Here is a 19949-nt window from a genome sequence, read left to right as displayed (position 1 = left end):
CCCATTTGGGGTGGGGGGGAGGCATTTTCTGGGGAAAACAGTCCAAGGGAGTTGGTCCTGTGAAGATGCCAATTTTCTTGTCAATGTCCTAGAAATGAGAGCAGTACTTTTAGCATTGCATGCCTTCCAGGATGCTCTCCCCTTGGGGACAATTGCATTTCAAACGGACAGTATGTCAGTAGTTTGGTACATTAACAAACAAGGAGGTACCAGATCTTCTTATTTGTCTTGAGAAGCTGTCAGAGTGTGGCAGTTGGCAGTCTCATCCAACTGCTTTGTCATAGCAATGCACATTCTGGGTGAGTCCAGTATGATAGCAGACAAAATGAGCAGGTGCACTCTTCTACCTCACGAGTGGTCTCTCAATAGCAAAGTGACTGAAATTATTTTTTGTCAAAGGGGTCAGCTTTGCTGCGATCTTTTAATTTCTTCCCTAAACAACAAATGCAGCAGCTACTTTGCCCTAATCCTATCACAGGGGGAATCACTGAAGGATGCTCTACTTCATGATTGGTCCCCTGGTCTACTTTATGCCTATCCACCAATCCCCTTGATTCCAAAATGTCTGCAGAAAGCTGCTATGTTGAAGAGCAAAGTCATCCTCATTGCACCTTACTGGGATGAATAGATTTGGTTTTCCTTCCTTTGGCCTCACTTACTTTACCAACCTTGGATTCTGGATCAGACTGCAGACCTCCTGTCTCACCTGACAGGCATGATCCATCCCTGTATATCAAACCTCAGATTGATGACCTGGTTTCTCCAATTCCGTTAATAGCCAGACAACCAATGTTATTCTCACCTGACATATTTAAGGACCCTACTCCCCCATGGGATCTCAGTCTGGTACTACAAGCACTAATACATTCCCCATTTGAACCAGCAGCAAAAATATTACCTTAAATATCTTACCTGGAAAACTGTTTTTCTAGTAGCCAGGCCCTCTCCTGTTTTTTTTTTTTGTCTTACAGTGGAATGATGATTGCCACTTGAACATCCAACTTTTGAAGAACCTCTTTGCTGCAGTCATCCAAGTCATATTATCTAGTGCATTGATGAACAGAAAGAAGACTCTGGTAGCCTAGTATCTAGTCCTGTAAAAGTCCATTCACTAGCTCATTTCTTCACTCTTTCCAGGAATGAACTCAATCATGTAGGATGATTGACTAAGTTCAGAACACTACCCACAGGGCCCACAAAACTATAATTGCCAGTACAGATTTTTTTGGATTGCTACCCTTTTGCTTAGCAGTGATAGCTCTCAAGTACCAGAAGAAATCGAAGCACCTTTGTGATCTCCTCTTGATCATGACTCTTGAGTAGCTTAGATCATTTGTTAAAGTATGTGTCATCTGTTCCAAGCCTTCAAGCCAGCAGTTGTTTGGGGTATCTGCTGCAGTATTGCATCAGTCTCTTACAAGGCATCCAGTCCATAGTGAATGTATTCCTAGGTTCTGAATTCAAGTCTTTATTGTTAGCAAAAGTCAAGAAATCACAGGAGACATTTCTGATATGCAGTTTTCTAGAGTAGAGTAATACCTTACAATTTGTTGTAACGCATTTAAGTAATCACTTACAACATAGTAATACGTAGATTAATAGAAGAAAAAAAAACTAGATTAACATTTTACCATTTATACACACTGTATATTATTTATGTTTTCTTTCTTTATAACATCTGTCATTCAGACCAACATTAAATCACTGTTTTCCCTTAAACCTCATTTTCCTCCTGAACATTATTCTGTATGTATTTTTTCCCACAAATTGTATTTATTTATATGTAATTTTTTTCATTCCCTTTTCTAAAAATCCCATTTCCACCTCTCTTATCAATATTCAGTACTTCAAATACAGTTGGGTTAGATTTTGATTTCCATTTTCTAGTAATTGCTTTTTTTTTCCACAGTCAACGGAATTAAATTTAATAAGGTCTTACTATCTCTAGGCAATTCATATCCTGTGTTCCAGGTCAAAAGAATCATTTTTTAGTTACAGCCATTTACTCCCCCATATTTCTGACAGTGTAATCTATAGGGAATTTCTGCAATCTGTGAACTCTTACAGTCCTCTAAAACATGTCCCCAGTTACCTCTTTCTTCCCCACAACACCTTATCATTTTTGAGCACCATTCTAGTAATTTTTCCCCTTCTCTTGGTCATATAGTGATCATCTTAAGAATATGATCAGGTCTTTTCTAGCCAAAATAACCATAGAGCCATCAATTTCCTTTTTGGTGGCTAGGACATTTCTGCTCCTAGTTCTTTGTAATTCTCTAATGAATCTGTGGCATCCACCACAGTGTGGACCTGAAGGGTTTCAGCTGTTTCATTCTTTACAACAAACTGAAACTACTATATTCAGGCTGTATTACCCCATATTAGATGATAGAAGACTGGTCCTCTGTGATCATTGTTTAGGGTGCTTAGCTGCATATCTCATTCATTCTCATTCATTCAGCCTGCAGGAAATTACAGTCATTGTAGACGGACGGAATTTCCTTGATAGGACTTTATAACTCATCATCTGCACTGTGTATCTTTACAGTGTGAGTATCATTGTAACAACAGTCTGCAGGCAAGAGATTTGCCTTCTTTACTACACTGGCTTTTGTGTGCTTTTATGTGGTGGGGAGAAAGCCAGGCAGTTATTGGCAAAGCTGTCCTGCAAGGCACGCTGACAAGAGCAAGCAATGTACATTTGATTCTTAATTTGCATGCCGGAATGCCATTTGACTTTATCTCCTTCCTCATTCCCTTTCATCGCTATCCCTTCTAGTCCTGTATGGGAAGCAAAATTGAGTAATTTGGGGGAAAACACTTCCTTTTTAATACAGTTGCCACTGTCTAAGGGCACACCAGCAGGGCAGTGTATCTTTGTAGGGTAACAGTGGTAATCAGACATCTCAGAAGAAGCTTCCGTGATTTAAGGACATTCACAGTAGAAGTGCTAACTGACATAGAACCTTTTATAAGAGTTTACTGTAATTATTAGATTACCAGTATTGTTTGCTTTTGAGTAATGTGGTGTAAATTCAGAATTGCTTATCATTTATTGTTAAACCAGTATTACAACAAATCTACTTCTGAATTTGTTAAGAGTATTTGGTGAAGAAATGGAAAACAATTGTCTTGTCCTGATGATAAATTCAGATTGCAATTTTGTATTGTGTTATATGATTATTATAAAAATCAAATCCTTAAAACTGTCCTTTCATTCACACTGTGTATTTTTATAACTTGTATTGATACGTTTCTTCCGTAATTGTAAGATGATCCCAAAATCCATGGCATGATTTTTTTTCCCCTTTTGCTATGCTGAGAACTGAAGTACAATGTACTTTTAAAGCTCCCATATCATCTTTATGCTTCTCTGTCATACCTGTTTAGGGGATCATCCAGTCTGTATTCAGTGGTTGTGATGTCTTTGATGCTCCCCTCCCCCCATATATGCTGTTCTAGTTGCATTCTGGGAGCGTGGTTGATGAGTATACTGTATGTATCATTTGGAAGACCTCAGCTTGAATACTGTGTGAGGTTTTCATGGCTGCATGTGTAGAGTGATGTAATGAAGTAGAACAAAAGAAGAACAAATGGAATTGGTCTAGGATCTACAAAAATAGGAGTGGCTGGATGTTCATCGTGTTTCACTGTTGCAGTCATTACAATTGGGTTATCCTGCTGGCAGGCTACCCGCAGTCGGCCCGAGTTCCAAAGTCCAGGTCCGGCGTCGGTTGCTGTCACCTCCTCCCTGATGTCAGTACGCCAGGGGTATAAAAGATGCAGCGGACGCCATTTTCTTCAGTCTTTCTTGCCGCATGGTGCCCGAAGCAAAAGCAGTTCGCAAGTGCCGGTCAGCCGACTCGTGAGATTTTCAAATTCGAATTTCAGATCCGAAGTCTTCATTAAAGCTAAGTACCCAGTTGGGGAAACTTTTTTCTTGCTCCAGACCGATTTCAGAAAAAGTTAATAATTGTATTTCTTGTGGGAAGCAAATACCTCATAAGGATTTTCACTCTTACTGTATTCCTTGCCTAGGCCCTGACCACGATGTTGCTAGTTGTCGGTTTTGTGCTAGATTTAACCAACGCACTGTTAAGCGTCGGTACGATTTTGCATTTCATTACTTTGGCAGAAGATTCAATTATATAATCCTGTCAGAACAGCTGACTACCGGAGTTTATAAAAAGCACAAAGAAAAAGAAAAGGACAGGCATCCGAGGTCCAGAACCGACGACGAGGCTTCTGTTAGCCCTGTCGCCGGTTCTCAGTGAGGCGCTTTCGCAGCCCCTGATGCCTGCTACCTCAGAGCCACAGGCCACTTCCGACTCCCATGTGGAGCTGACTAGGCCGTTGGAAACTCAAAGTATTGGACACTCGGAAACTATTCCCTCAGATGGGTCCGGAGCCGCTGAGCAGACATCGGCTTCTGAGGGCGTTTTCAGGCCTACACAGTTATATTTAAAGCAGCTCTAAAGACAGAGAAACAAGTACAATATTCTCCTGGACAGGCCTCCATGCCTAAAAAACAGATGCTTAAAATGGCCGAAGACCTAATTACTTTGATCAGGGGTTCCCATCCCCCTCTTGATAAGAGGCCTAGGCAAGAGATAGAATATGAATCTTCAGATCAGGTTTCCATTTCTTCTGATTCCTCTTCTGAACAGGAATATTCCCTTCCTCCCTATGAGGATTCTGATGCTGAAGAATCTATCCCTTCAGCCTCACCTCCTGAGGATTATTCTTTTGGGGAGACCCTGCATACTATGAGGGAGCATTTCCATTGGGAGAGCCAAGATTACTCAGAATCCAAGAAAAGGCTCAGAGACTTCCTTTTATTACCCCAGCACAGGCCACTTGCTATTCCTCCTGTTTTAGACATTGTAGATAATGTATTTTCAGAGTCCGGTCTGTCTCCTGACTCTTTACCACCAGCTCCTGTTAAGCCAGACAGATACTACAGGGTCCCTGATTCTCATAAATTTCTTTACAAAAACCCTGCTGCTGACCCAGAAACTATTTCTCAGGGTCCCAAGAGGGTCAAGGCTTCCACGGCAAAAAAACGTATCCCCTCTGATAGGGATTCAAGGGCCCTGGACAGATGGGGGAAAAAGATTTATACTTCTGCTACCTTGGCTGTAAGAGCTTTAAATTGTCAGTTTCATATGCTTAAATATCAGCAATATCTTATGTCACAGCTTAAACAGAAAATGTTGACAAATTCAGAATGTGCAGAAAACAAAGAAATGCAGGATTTATTGCATGCAGCTGAACAAGTGGGAAAGCATACTTTGCAATGTGGTTTTCATTCTCTAGAGCCTCCTGCAAGGGCCACAGTTACAGGTACTGTCATTAGGAGGCATGCTTGGTTAAAAGAACAGAATCTGCCCGATCATGTTAAAGCAAAGCTATTAGATGCTCAATTACAACATGATACCTTGTTTGGTGTTAAAGAAAATGGAGGACAAAGCTAAATCTATGCAAACAGTATAGGATTTCTTACAGGTACAGCCTCCCAGATTTAGCAGGAACTGGCCTACAAAGAATTAGTCCTTTCCAGTGTCAGACAGGCCACAAAGAGGCAGATACAGACGCAGATCACAGCCACAAGGCTCATACAGGCCTAAACAATGGGGTATTTCTACCTCCAAAAGCGGAAAGGAAAATCACAGCCATACAGGAAACAGTATCAATGACTTTCCCCTGCCAGCACCAAGCACTTATCTTCTGGCAGCTCCTTTGGGGGGAAAACTAGCACTTTTTTCACAAAATTGGCACATGATCACCCAGGACAAATGGGTCTTAAATATCGTATCTCAAGGATACAGGTTCCACTTTCACACCCTGCCAAGGCCAAACGTTATGCCAGACCTGCCACGCAATCAGTGGGCAGAGGCACAAAAACAAGTTTCATCCCTCATGGACATGAGAGCCATTCAGCAAGTACCACAGCAAGAGCAGGAACAAGGATTTTACTCGAGGCTATTCTTGGTACCCAGAAAGGACAAAGCCTGGAGACCAATACTGGACCTGTCTATCCTAAACGCATTCCTGAATATTCCAAAATTCAAAATGTTAACTCTGCAGCAGCTTCTGCCCATGCTGGGCAAGAAGGCTTGGCTTGTGACTTTAGACCTAAAAGAGGCATACCTGCATGTCCCTATCAGACAGTCATGCAGAAGTTACCTCAGATTTATAGCTGGCTCAATGCACTACCAATTCTCTGCACTGCCCTTTGGCTTATCTACTACGCCCAGGGTCTTCACAAAATGCCTGGCACCAGTAATTGCATTTTGCAGACAAAGAGGAGTACAAATATATCCTTACTTGGATGACTGCCTTATTCAAGCAGAGAACAAGGACATCCTACTACAGCATCTGGCATTTGTAAAAAGATTACTAACAGGTCTAGTGTACACAGTAAATGAAAAGAAATCAAAGCTCATACCCTCTCAAGAGATAATATTCCTGGGTGCAAGCTTAATTACAACTGCCCAGATGGCTTATCTCACGCCAGACAAACACAGACAACTGACTACTTATTCCAAAATGTTGGCAACAAAGACCCAGTTATCTGCAAGAAAAATTCTGCAGGCTTTGGGCTTCATGGCATCCTGCATACTGCTAATTCCATATGCAAGACTGCATATGAGGAAACTTCAGTGGTATCTGAAAAGTGTTTGGACTCACCACAGCCTGGAAACAATAATTACTCTTATTCCCTGCCTGCAACAGGAGTTTCGATGGTGGGAAAAAGCCTGTCACCTCAACACGGGACAGCCATTCACCTTACCCACAGCCAGGCAAACATTGACAACAGATGCATCGGATTAGGTCTGGGGGGCCCATATGGCAGGAAGATGTATTCAGGGCACATGGTCCACAAGTCAAATGCATCTACATAGCAATCAAAAAGAGATGCTAGCTGTTCAGAATGCCCTGACAGCCTTCAAGGATCAACTTCATCCAGGACAACTACTGATAAAGACGGACAATACTACAGTCATGTGGTACATAAACAAGCGGGGGGGGGGCACACATTCCTACCCCCTCTGCAGACTAGCCATGAACTTGTGGGACACAGCACTGACTTACCAAGTACATTTGCAAGCACAATTCCTGCTAGGAAGGATAAATACTCTGGCAGACGAACTAAGCAGAAACTAATGGATCCCCACGAGTGGAAATTGGATCCACAAGTCTTCAGCATGATAACAAGGAACTGGGGATGCCTGGACATAGACCTGTTTGCCTCCCGTCACAACTGCCAACTACAGAGATTCTGCACAAGGACTTATCACAAGCAAGCATGGAAAGTGGATGCTGTATCTTTCAGCTGGAAAAACCTAACAGTATATGCCTTTCCTCCTCTGCCTCTCCTCCCCTAGGTACTCATCAAGGTCAGACAAGAGAAGCCAAAAATTATACTGATTGCCCCAGACTGGCCCCGCCAGCACTGGTACCCAATCCTAAAGAGCTTGTCTCAATGCTCAGCTTGGACATTACTTCAAATTCCTCACTTATTGACCCAACAAGACAGTCAGATACTGCACAGCCAACTCAGGACCTTAAATCTGGCAGTATGGCGGATAATGTAGCCATTCAAGACACATCTCTCTCTAAAGCAGTGATGGATGTTATTTTGGAGGCCAGGAGGCCTAGCACCAGAAAATCTTATGCAGAAAAATGGAAGAGATCCTGTGCTTGAAACCAGGCACTAGGTATTGACACGACTGTTCCAAATATTCCTCAGATTTTGCAATACTTAACTGAGATGCAGGATAAAGGCCTTTCCTTTTCATCAATTAAAATTCATGCCTCTGCCATTTCAGCTCATTACAATACAGAATCATCTATTTTTTCTCATCCATTGCTAAGGCACTGCTTCAGAGGGGCCAAAAACATAAGACCTCCAAGGAGAGCACCAATACCTGCTTGGGACCTCAGCTATGTCTTGGAAAAACTCACACTGCCTCCTTTTGAGCCAGCCTCTGCAGCTGATATAAAATTCTATTCCTAGAAAACAGCTCTGCTCCTAGCAATAATCTCTGCTAGACGAGTCTCAGAGTTACAGGCACTCATGGCTGTGGAACCTTTTATCATTTTCCATCCTGACAGGGTTTCTCTAAGGACAAACCCTACATTTATGCCTAAGGTAGTGTCTAGTGTGGTCCTTAACCAAACAATTAATTTGCCTACCTTTTACCCAAACCCACAGAATAAGGGTGAGAGACTTCTGCATTCTTTGGACATTCACAGGCAGCTACTCTTCTACTTGCACAGAACCAAAGCTTTCAGAAAGACTGAACAACTTCTAGTGGCATATGCTGCAGGATCACAAGGAAAGCCTATCTCAAAACAGACTATTTCAAAGTGGATAGGCCACTGCATTCGTTTCTGCTATTCACAGCATGACAAATCAGTGCCTAAGGGCATTAAGCCTCATTCAACCAGAGCAGCAGCCACTTCAGTAGCCTTACTCAGAGGAGTACCAACCAAAGACATCTTAGAGGCTGCAACTTGGAGTTCAGTGCATACTTTTACAAAGCACTATCACTTACCTCTGTACTCTAAATCCAGGGCAGGCTTTGCCACTGCATTTCTGCAGGGCCTGATAGCCTCTCCTAATCCTATTTAGCCAGCCTCCCAACCTTAGCTTTGGGATTCAACCCAATTGCAATGACTGCAACAGTGAAACACGATGAACATAGCACAGTTGTGTACCTACCATAAATGTAGATGTTTGAGTGTATTCACTGTTGCAGTCCAGGTTACCCTCCCACCGTCCCCCTTCTCCTTGCTGGGACTTATTCTATACAACCTATGTGGTGTATTTGCTTGTAGATGAAGATAAAGTAATTTTTTTGTGTATGCATGTCTGTTGGCATAATTTAGCCTACCTTTTTAGGGGCACCTGACATCTGGGGCAAGAAAAACTGAAGAAAATGGCGTCGGCTGCATCTTTTATACCCCTGGCGCACTGACGTCAGGAAGGAGGCAACAGCAACCGACGCCGGACCTGGACTTTGGAACTCGGGCTGATTGCGGGTAGCCTGCCAGCAGGATAACCCAATTGTAATGACTGCAACAGTGAATACACTCGAACATCTACATTCATGGTAGGTACACAACTGTACTTTTTCACTGATAGACATTCGAAATTCAAGTTGAATAATGGGCATTTTGTGATATAGCACTGGGGATAACCCTTGTTATGTGTGTAGTCATTCAACAAATAGTGTATTACTTCTGGATGTACAGTGGATAAGTGGCTGGTGAACATAGTGAAACCCAGTAGAGAGAGAAATATGAAACATCTAAAAGACACATTAAGATCAGTTTCCATTGCTGTACTGAAACTTAGTATTTCTGAATTGTTATGCTAGTGTTCATTACTTTTGATTGGAGAAAGCTGCATGTAAAACTGAGCTTTATTCTTCTCTTTCTTTCAGGTTTACACCTGATTTCACAGCCTCCAGAGTTATTCGAGAACTGAAACTAGTAACTGCAGGGGGCTCGGAGTTTGTGTTTGTATTAAATGCTTCACTTCCTTACCACATGTTAGCAGCTTGTGCAGAGTCCCTGCCTAGACCAAACTGGGAGCTGGGACTATACATAATCATCTCAGGAATAATGAGGTATGTACACAGTGATATGAATTTATACATTGCATTAATGCTAATTATCAAAAAGACTGTAATGGGATGACAGAGTATGCCGCTGTTGGCAAACTGTGTCAAGACACTGGCAGTTCAAGCAGATGTTAGTTGTTATTTACATTTTCCATTGTAACCTTAGTATGCATGTGAGCTTACAACAGATAAAACAGGAAGCATAAAAGAATAAATGTCAAGCCTGAAGATGGGAATGTTGTGTATTCAAACCTCATACTAGAAATTCAAGATATCGAGAATATAATTTTTGGGAGGAGGGGAATGAGGCAAAAGTAGAGTATTCTTGAATGCACTGTGTTTCAGACATGTTAATCACAGCACAATGTTTTCCTCTTGGTTGTTGAGGTAGACATTTAAATCATTTACACTTGACACATTAAAAAAAAAGAGAGGGGATGAGAAAGAAATAGACAATGGTGGAGAGGCTTAATAATTTTTCTTGACTGTTTAACAGCCCATCAGCGTACTGCAAAGCATTACCATTTTAAATATTATTGTCATATGGCTGTTATTAATTATTACTTTGTGGTTTAACCTTTCTTCTGCTCTCAATCCTTTTCTACTTGTGTTTGCAAATACTTACCTTTTGTATTACACTTGTATTTTCAGTGTATTAGATACCCGATTGTCATGTTTTTGCTGTATTTGCCACCTTGGCCTTGGTCGTGGCTGAACAGTCCTTAGAGAAGTCCACATACCCAGTTAAAAAAGTTAAACTCTGCAGTCAACACCATGTTGAGAACATTTGCACACAAGTTTGTGTACATAGGGCAAAAACTGCCCTCTCCTGGTTGTATACATAGAGATGTCCAAGAGTCCAAAGGTTATGGGCTAGCTGACCTTTTGGGCCATTTTAAGCCTAGCCAGTTTCTCTTTTTGTGCTCAAATTTACTTACCTCATTTGGTTAGTGATCGTCCTTACCCATCTCATGATTAATAATTTTGCGGGTGCTTAGGAGTCGAACACTAAAAGAAAATAAAAATTAAAATTAAAATAATTATTTTATGGTCACTGGGTGTGGGGACACTTGTAACTTAGTTCATAAATGGGAGTGAAGATGCCATTTCCCCAAGGAATCTGTTGTGGATACTTAGTGAGTTTCAAAGCTAAACAGAGCGAGAGAGTTCGTGGGGTCGGCATAAGATCAGCTAGCACAAGCACAGCAAGAACAATAGGTCTGGTTTGAGCAGACAGGGAGAGCCCAAGAGCATGCAGTAGTCAGACAAAAGTAATGGTGCTTATTCTTGTTTGACAGAATAAGCTGCAGGCAGCAAGGGAGGAGCCTTTCATTATTGTGAGGAAAGCAAGATGTGGTGGTGGTACCACACAGGAGGTAAAAGCACAGACTGTCATGACAATGTGACAAAGCCCTACCATGATATGGAGACACTAGCACTGGGTGTATATAGTGAGTTACATGATGAATCAAAAGGGGATAGCACTACAAGGGGATTCATACTAATGGCATCAGTAGATGAGGTAGTGCAGTCTCAGCAGTTGTCCATTGTGCAGATTAAACAGTTCAGAACAGCATTGTGAGAGTCTGGGAATATGTTCTCTGCTAAGTCAAAATGTACAGAACTGATAGAACACCATCTGGACACAGGGCTACAACAGTCAATCAGTCATGCTTCTTACAAGGTGACTGAGCAAGTTCAGCAAGCTATGTGGGTGGTGTTAGACTAATAACATTAAGAATTTACCTTATTTGCCTTCAGTCAGGAATAACACTTTAGGATGTGCAAACAGAAATTTTATTTTTACAGTGCTGGAAGACTATTTTCATGTGGGAGGTTGGCGTAATGGTTAAAGTATTTACCTTACAAATAAAAGGTGCTGGGTTTGATTTTCACATGGGGTAACTGGCTCGGCTTAAAATGGTCCACAAGGACAGTTAGCCTAGTACTAATCTATGAACTCTATGAACTATAAAAATGTGTAAACCAGTGTCAATGAACAAGGGAAACTGCATATTTTGTACATTTGCTCATCAATTTAACCATGCAAGGTTTTTACGTTTACAGTAATTGTAGCAAATCAGTGACTTTTTTACATGACCCACCTGCTCTAAGGATCTTCTTTTTCTGACCTTGGACATTTTATTTATCAGCAAACTTTCCCTAGCAACAACTCACTCCTAGCTTGGAGGAATCAGGCTAACAAATTCCTTTTACACTAGTAAACATGCCTCTTCCTTCAACACTTACTTTTCCCTGTAACACATTAAAAGAATGCAGTTGAAACACAGCAGTAACTTTAGCTTATGAAACTGTATGTTTCCATAGTCTTGCATGCAAATTTTATTTGTTTTTAACAATTATATTATAGAATCATTAATGAAACTGAAATTAATATGCATTTTAATAAGACTGATCTTGTCCCATAACAGTCTTCCCCCTTTGACACTATTAGTGTTATACAATTCATGTACTTGTATTTTTATTTTTTTAGCTTAATAAAATAAGCTTCAGCATTGTAGTATTCTTCTACTACGATAGAATTTTTATTATCTGGCATTTCACTTGCAGGTGAGGTTAAGCATCTTGTAATTACTGTCTTCAAAAAGAAAATATTAAAATGATCAAAAATATAATAAAAAGTACAATTACAATACCTTAGACTATACTAGTTTCCAGGTTACCAAAAACACTTCCCAACCATCCAAAAAGTGTCCATTGTTTTGATGTGCTGTTCAAATCTTTGGTCCTTTTCTCCATGAAATTTGCCAGTTTTTCCTGTTCATCATGATAGTCATTAATATGTGAACAGGAACAACTCCCTATGAGGGCACATGACCACCCTTTTAGAGCAAGCGTTATATCAAGTGCCAATTGATTTTGTAACACCACAGTTCACATTTTAGTCATTTCTCGATTTGCCATTCTGATGTGATGCGAAGTTCCGTTAACTACCTCCTGAAGAATTTGAGCAAGCATGGTGATTTTGAGCATTGTCCTTTGCACTCCATATCCAGAAATAAAGACTGAAAATACTTGCTCTGCCCAGTGGATTGTCGCCTATTTCTCAGTCTACTTACTGGAGGGTTTTCAAAATGCTGAATAGGATGTAGCCCACAAAGCAACATCCAGACTAATTTGTAGGCAACCAGGGGTAGGCACGATCACCGCAGATATAGTAAAGGTCCTTTATTATACCCATGCCATGCCTCCAGTCATAGTCTTTTAAGTGCAAAGAGTCTATGTCTAGTGTCATTACATTTGGTAGTTCCTAACTGTACAGTCCCATTTTTGGCATAACATGTCTCCATGATGTGTGGTTGCAAGTTGAAGAGACACAACCTTTGAGAAATCAGTCACATTACGCCAAGTTAGACTGATGTCACTAAGATATTTTTCAAATGACACCTGTGATGCAGGGATGGGAATCATTGGAATCCCTGCCTTAGAATGATGAGGTATATGCGAATATACCCAACAATTTGTTACATTCAAGTCTATAGCATATTGCCGAAGAACCAACAAGATGGTGGTTTTTTTTTCAACCAGTTTATAAGAGGAAACAGCAGGAAAAACAAAGGAAGGGTACCTGTTGTCGCTGGATTCATCACGGGCTGTTACTGAAGTTGACTCCTTCACTAGGCAGATGATTTGCCTGTCGCACCTCGATCTCCCTCTGTTGGCTACGGTGATTTGTGTGGGGTCCCCACACAACAAGTTTTCTTGCAGTGAGACGAATGGATCTTTTAAGTCCTTCCTAGGAGAAATCAGATAGTTAGTTTCACAACACACAGTCATGTTCTTTACCATCCTCAGCAGTAGGCAACAGGATTTAGAACGTGACATGGATCAGAAAAGCGTAAGTTCATATTTAGTTAGACGTGCATTCTTGAGTGGTTGAGTTTTCATTTTAAGCAAAACAGATGATAGAGTATGGGACAGCTACTATAATACTGTAAGATAATGCTCGAGCACCAGCGATTGTGCAAGATTAACTAAAATGGCAGCAGCGGCAACTGACCTTAAACAGGGTGGAAATCCTTTTGCAACAGGATCAAGTGCTGTGCTGTAATAAGCTAATGGATAATAGCTATCCCTATGTTTTTGTGCAAGCACTTCCTGTGCAAATCCATTTATTTCTTGACAGAATAACATAAAATGTTTATCGTAGTCTTGTAGCCCTAAAGTTGTAGTAGTAGCTAAAGTTTGCTTTAAATTCTGAAATTAATTTTCCTCTTCACTATCCCAAGGGAGACGCTCCAGTGTATTCTGCTTTAAAAGATTTGTCAGAGGTTAAGCAATTTCTACATAGTTAGGAATCCACTGTTTGCATTATCTTGTCATACCTAGGAAAGATCTAAGCTGTCGCTGAGTAGTTGGATGTGGGGCCTTAGATATTGCAGCAATACAAGATGGTAACACCTGCCTGCTACCCTGAGATACTAAATGTCCAAAATAATGTACCTGAGGTGACCACAGTTGTAGTTTTTCTTTTGACACCTTGTGTCCCTTTTCTGCAAGGATAGTCAGAAGATGCAGGGTGCTATTAGTAAATCATCTACGTATTGTACTAACACAGACCCACATGGAAATGTCACATACATTTTTCAAATTCATTTTCAGAATTTGAGAAAATAATGAAGGAGATTCTGTATATCCTTGTAACCGTGTCCAGGTGTATTGCATTCCCTAATAAGTAAAAGCAAACTGAATCTCAGGGTGAATAGATGTAGAAAAGAATGCTGAACATAAATCTGTTACGGAAAAGTAACTAGTTGTAGGTGGCATGCAACTCAATATTTTTACTGGATTTGGAACAACAGGAAAAGTAGGCAGTACTGCATTATTTACAGCCCTTACATCTTGTACAAATCTATAAGTATCTTTTCCTGTTTTTTTCACAGGGAAAGTAGGAGTATTACAGGGGCTTTTAACTGGTATTATTATTCCTTGCTGTATCAGAGACTGAATTACAGGTTTGGTTCCCTGCCCTGCTTCTGGCTTTAGTGGATATTGTGGAACGCTTTTGAGAGGTTTTGATGGGTTTAGTTTTATTTTTACTGGTTCTGCTGATTTCAGTATACCTACTTCATTTGCGTGTTTAGGCCACAAGTTGGCAGGTACCTGCTGTAGTAACTTTTCATCTGCCTGTATGCTTCCAACAGGCTACTCCTCAGGTTTTGCTACAACTGCTAATATTTCACCCTCTGATTCTGTCAGAACATCCAGGTACACCCGTTCTGGTGTACAGTAAATAGTAGCAGATCTTTCCCAAGCAGATTTACTGGTGCAGTAGTACTCAAAAGGAAAGAACGCCTTTTTTTGATCAGACTTAAAGAAATGAGGATAGGTTCTGAGACAGGATACGTAACGGCTGCATTTGTTACTCTAACTGCTTTTACTTTATGCCTTTATACTGGTATTTGTCCAAATTAATTTTTAACACTGACTTAGTGGCTCCATTGTCCACCAGAAATGAAATTTTCATTGAATTTGCTTCCACCTTAACGTAAGGTCCATTTTGATGTATTGGGCAGTAGAGGATTAAGATTTGTTTTTGTTTTATTTCCCTGACCTAGTCAGTATGGTGCTTACTGACTCCTTTCAGTGTGAGGAGGTGGTGGATGAAAAGCTGCATTATTATAATTTGGTTGCTATTCAGTCCAAGTATCTTGGACTCCCTGCATTCACCTGTGTGGGCATTCTCCTCTCCAATGTTCTGCTTTTCCACAATTGAAGCAAGATATGTTAGATGACTCAAAAGAGGCATTGCCAGCTCGTTGTTGCCAACTAGCTGCACTTTGTTTCCCTCGGCCAGCACTTTTAAATCCTCTAGCAATTCCTCTACCCCTTCCCCTGCTTCTGCCTCAATCCCTCAGGTTTTTCAGCTGCCTGATTTGTAAAGTTAAGCTTATCCTCTGTATCTTTTTTCCGTTTTTCCTGATACTCCGTACAGCGATTTGCAGCATTTAATAAAGACTCTTGAGTTCTTTTCCTTCTAGTCTATGAGCATTTGCTTTATTTGATTTTGTACAGGGACTTGCAGACCCTGCACAAAAACTGCTTCAATAGCTGGCTTAGTTTGCTCTTTTGGGATACTGTTTTAGGGTGACTCAAGTAGTCTGCAGGGTCTTCCCCTTTATTTTATATACATGCCTGTGTTTTAAACCAGTCAGTCCTAATTTGACGCACACCTGTAATTTTGTTTAACGATGCTCTCTGTTTATCTATTAATGCATTCCATGTGAGAGTAAAACCTGTTATCGCAGCCTTTTCCAGTAACTGCTTCCTCATTTCATCTGAAGTAACTACTCTAAGCAGCTGATTTAAATCTGTCAAAGTATGATTGTAACATTCTGTTATAGTTTTTAATTGCTCCTGAAACTTTAATGGATCTTCCCTTATATTTGGAAAACTTTTAGACATAGTATGTAAATCAGCAGGGGTCCAAGGATGATGAACAAGCTCTCTACTGTTCGCCGCCAGAATTTCTCTGAGCGGTACCAAAAGATCCCCTCAGAGGCTACAGTCTCTGGTTGTGGCCTATCATGTGAGCTTGTGTTATGAGCTATAGGAATATTAAATACTAATGGCCCTGTTGGAGAAGTAGAAGTTGTTTGAGAAGGATAGGAAGAAGAACCCCCCCCCCCTCGACTGCAGATGCCTGTTCAGAAGATGAAGATTAACCAGGGGAACTTGTCTGAGATGTAACAGTATTACGCTGACTGGGTGTCCAATGGACAGTTGACCGAAAGGCAAGGGTCTGAGAAACAGCAAAATCTTGTGCAGGACGTACTCCCATCAGTGCATATGGGGGTGGGGGTGCAGTAGCTGCTGGAGGATTATCATCCTTTTCTGAAGTTTCTGCTTTTTGGCCTTCCTCAATTAGTTCCAGAGCTACTAAGACAGGAGAAATGGATCTCTTTTTACTGATCTGTACTGTCCTCTTAACCTCTTTCACCTGTTGCAACATTTTTTATTAGCATCCTGGAACCCTCTTAATGCTGACTTCTTTTCTCTTTTAAGTGCTTTAGTGTACTAAGAATAAAATACTGCCATTTGTTCCCCACTTACTTTGCTTTTCTTTTCTTCCAAAATACCTTTCAGTGTCATCAATTTAGTCCTATCATAAGTTCCATTTAATGGAAATACCCCACCAGAACAATTCCTAGTAAACTGAAACCAGTCATGCAAATACTTACAACTTTCCTTTCAATAATTATAGTACATAAAATATTTAGGTGTTCCCTTTTCAGGGATTTGATCTTGCTTACTTATCTTTGTTCACATTTTTTTTTATGTTAAAAAAAAATTGTTAAGGCTTACCTTACAGATTCTGCATCCCGGCAGTTCAGAGGGTAGAAAATAACTATAGCAATCCGCAAATCATACAGGGAGGGAGGAGTAGAAAGTCTGCCTTCATGCAGTGACAGAGGAGAGGTTTCGATCAGCCTTTTCTCAAAGCACCCCCTTGCTTTCGTCCCATTGCAAGGTAAAAAGTTGCAGCTCCAGCATTGTGATCAGGATAATGGGGCGGATAGGTACTGTGTCCAGAACTAACCACTCTTTTGGACCTTCTGCTGGTACTTCCACACAATCACACCTATGTCCCAGCATGTTATGGGCTCATGAATTGGTTTTAGCACTGCATATTCTACGTTCCAACATGCTGCAGGCTCGTGAACTTGTTTTAACTGTGTTTAACTTTTTTCTCATTCATTCATACATTAACAGCACAAAACATCTCTCATAGCTCTTAACTTTCAGTCCTGAGGATACCGCACTTGACACAAGTGCCACCTTGTGTTAATGTGTCCTTTGTTGTATGTGCACATACATTTAATAACCTGTTCTCATTTGCTGTGGGGTCCTCCCACTAGCAACAAATTTCCTGTGGGTTCCTTCCACTGTTACTATGTATGCCTTACAAACAGCTCAGTTATTTACACATTCTGTGTTTTGCTAAAATTGTCTAAAGGAGAAAAACCCCAAACCCTTTTTCCCTTACAAAGCAATTCCCCTACCAAGGGCTAGTATGTTTGCACAAACTGAATAGCTACACATCTGAGTCTCTGACTATTCCATACAAAACAGTGTGGAATTCACAGAAAGTCTATGATGGGCCCTATTCCACTGCTGCCTTGCAGCAATACCCAAATTCAGATCCAAAAAGAGTAATAAATAAATGACATTAAGAATTTACCTCATTTGCCTTCAGTTAGGAATAAACACTTCAGGATGTGCAAACAGAAATTTTATTTTTACATCACTGGGAGACTATTTTCATAAATGTTTGGAATAGTCCTGTGGGGAAATTAGTCTCATAAGATGCAAATCCATACCCCATAGCCAACACAAAGTTTTAGAGCAGCTGGGTAGGACTGATGCAAATCCATACCCCATAGCCAACACAAAGTTTTAGAGCAGCTGGGTAGGACTAAGTATTTGACAACTGCTAACTTGACTGAAGGTTACTTGACAGTAACTGTTCATGACCACAGCAAGGAAGAATTCAGCATTTTATTACCCTGTTTAGGTTGTATGAATTTTTAAATTGACAGTCTCGGGACAGAATCCAAGAGAAAGGGAGCCATTGTTATACATGTTTACAGAATAAAGCAGCTATCGTACTTTTCTGCAAGCCTTGATTTGAAATGCCATCCACTCCATTTGAATATTTCATAATGATAAGAAAGCCAGTTAACTTTCTTGTGTTTTCTTTTCATTTTAAAATGCATAATTTGCTCTCTGTAAGCCTGTCTTTTTAGTAAGTTTAAATTAAATTAAATTAATATGTCAATAAGTCTTGTTCTTTTTTAAGTAAATATCTGATTTATGATCAGAATCTGTTATTAAACTGCTTTGATTTTGTAATGTAGAATACAAAATTATTCTGACTGCAGAAAGCTTTTATCGTGAGTGCTAAAACATTTGCTTGTTTATTCCCCTCTTTGTTAGTTTTCTTTTTCTGTTAGTAATTGGAACAGCTTATTTGGAAGCTCAAGGAATCTGGGAGCCATTTAGAAGACGTCTGTCATTAGAGGCGTCCAACCCTCCCTTTGATTTGGGAAGGCCATTTGATCTCAGGAGAATCGTTGGTATTTCATCTGATGGAAAGTAAGTATACTTTTTTTGCAATATAATTGAGTAATTTGGCAGTGCATCAATTCTTGCAAAGTTAGGAAGAGTAAAGGATATTGAAGAGCTCACAACATTTTTTATTGTATATTGAATAACTAATTTTCATATTAACCATTTTGTATTCAGTTAAGTAAGGTTGTGTTAAGGTTTTTGTTAGCAAGTCTTGAACTAGGAAACGATTGAAATTGCAGTGCTGAATTATGAGATGGTCTTTTTATATACTCACACTGTGTACAAATGAGTATATTATTGTGTTGATTAACATGCAGAAGAAAATGAACAGTATTTTAGTATTTTAATCAAATATTGAGTTTTATTTTTAGATTATTTGGCAATTTACATACATTGAGTATGCCTTACATTTCATTGATTAAGTTGAGCAGTTTATTTGCTTGTATGATAGGGTAGTTCCTGTTTCTGCAGATAACCTGTTCCATAAATGTGAACCCTAACATGAAAATGATTATCTCACATAATTTTTAAGTGTTATAGTTGTGTATTTATTTTATTGACAGCTGCATGGTAGCCATTTTTTACAAATTCATAGTATTACAAGCTTAACTGTATTAATTAGTATAGCACACATTGCAAAATTTTTAGATAGTTTTTGTATTAAGTCATTTAATTTGTTCTTATTCACACATTCTGTGTTTTCCCAAGGAATAATTTGTTTGCTTATGCTTGCTGTACTTATTCACGGTTCAGAGAGGCCTACAGTTATTATGGTCCTGTAAGCACAGGTGTATTATGCAATTCAAATACTTAATATGCTATACTGCATTTTGTGTACATTCGTCAAATCAGTGATTATAAGAAGAACCCTGTATGACTTGTGCATTATTTTTATGTGATAAGATACCTTTTTAAAACATCTTTATTAAATTAGTAACAAACAAGCAAACAAATAACAAAAATCCACAGAGTAAACGTTCGTTCAGAGTAAATAAAGATTATTATACCAAAAAATGACTGGCAGAACGACCAAGGTAGCATAAATCCAAACCAAAAATCCTTAAAACGTTTATTAAAGAGGTAAGCGCTTTCACATAAAAATGCTTCTTCAGACCTTTACACAGAGTAAAAATGGTCAAATATATACTATACAAAGGACAAATACACCAGTCAGAATTCAGACTCAATTATCTGGATTAATTAATATAAATAAAAAAGGATATA

General features: G+C 39.8%; 1 protein-coding gene across 2 annotated transcripts in view; it reads left to right on the top strand.

Moving 5' to 3' along the window:
- Positions 1–19949, top strand: part of TMEM131 (transmembrane protein 131) — a 3850119-nt gene that overhangs the window by 3257988 nt on the left and 572182 nt on the right. For both annotated transcript variants that reach the window (XM_044072169.1, XM_044072168.1), the window contains exons 29-30: positions 9453–9638; positions 18591–18749. In XM_044072169.1, coding sequence (XP_043928104.1) covers positions 9453–9638; positions 18591–18749 — 345 coding nt within the window. The remainder of the gene's footprint in view (positions 1–9452; positions 9639–18590; positions 18750–19949) is intronic.

Source organism: Protopterus annectens, chromosome 5.part0 (assembly GCF_019279795.1).
Source record: "Protopterus annectens isolate FY-2018-M chromosome 5.part0, PAN1.0, whole genome shotgun sequence".
NCBI lineage: Eukaryota > Metazoa > Chordata > Ceratodontiformes > Protopteridae > Protopterus > Protopterus annectens.
This window is presented reverse-complemented; position numbering and strand designations above follow the sequence as displayed.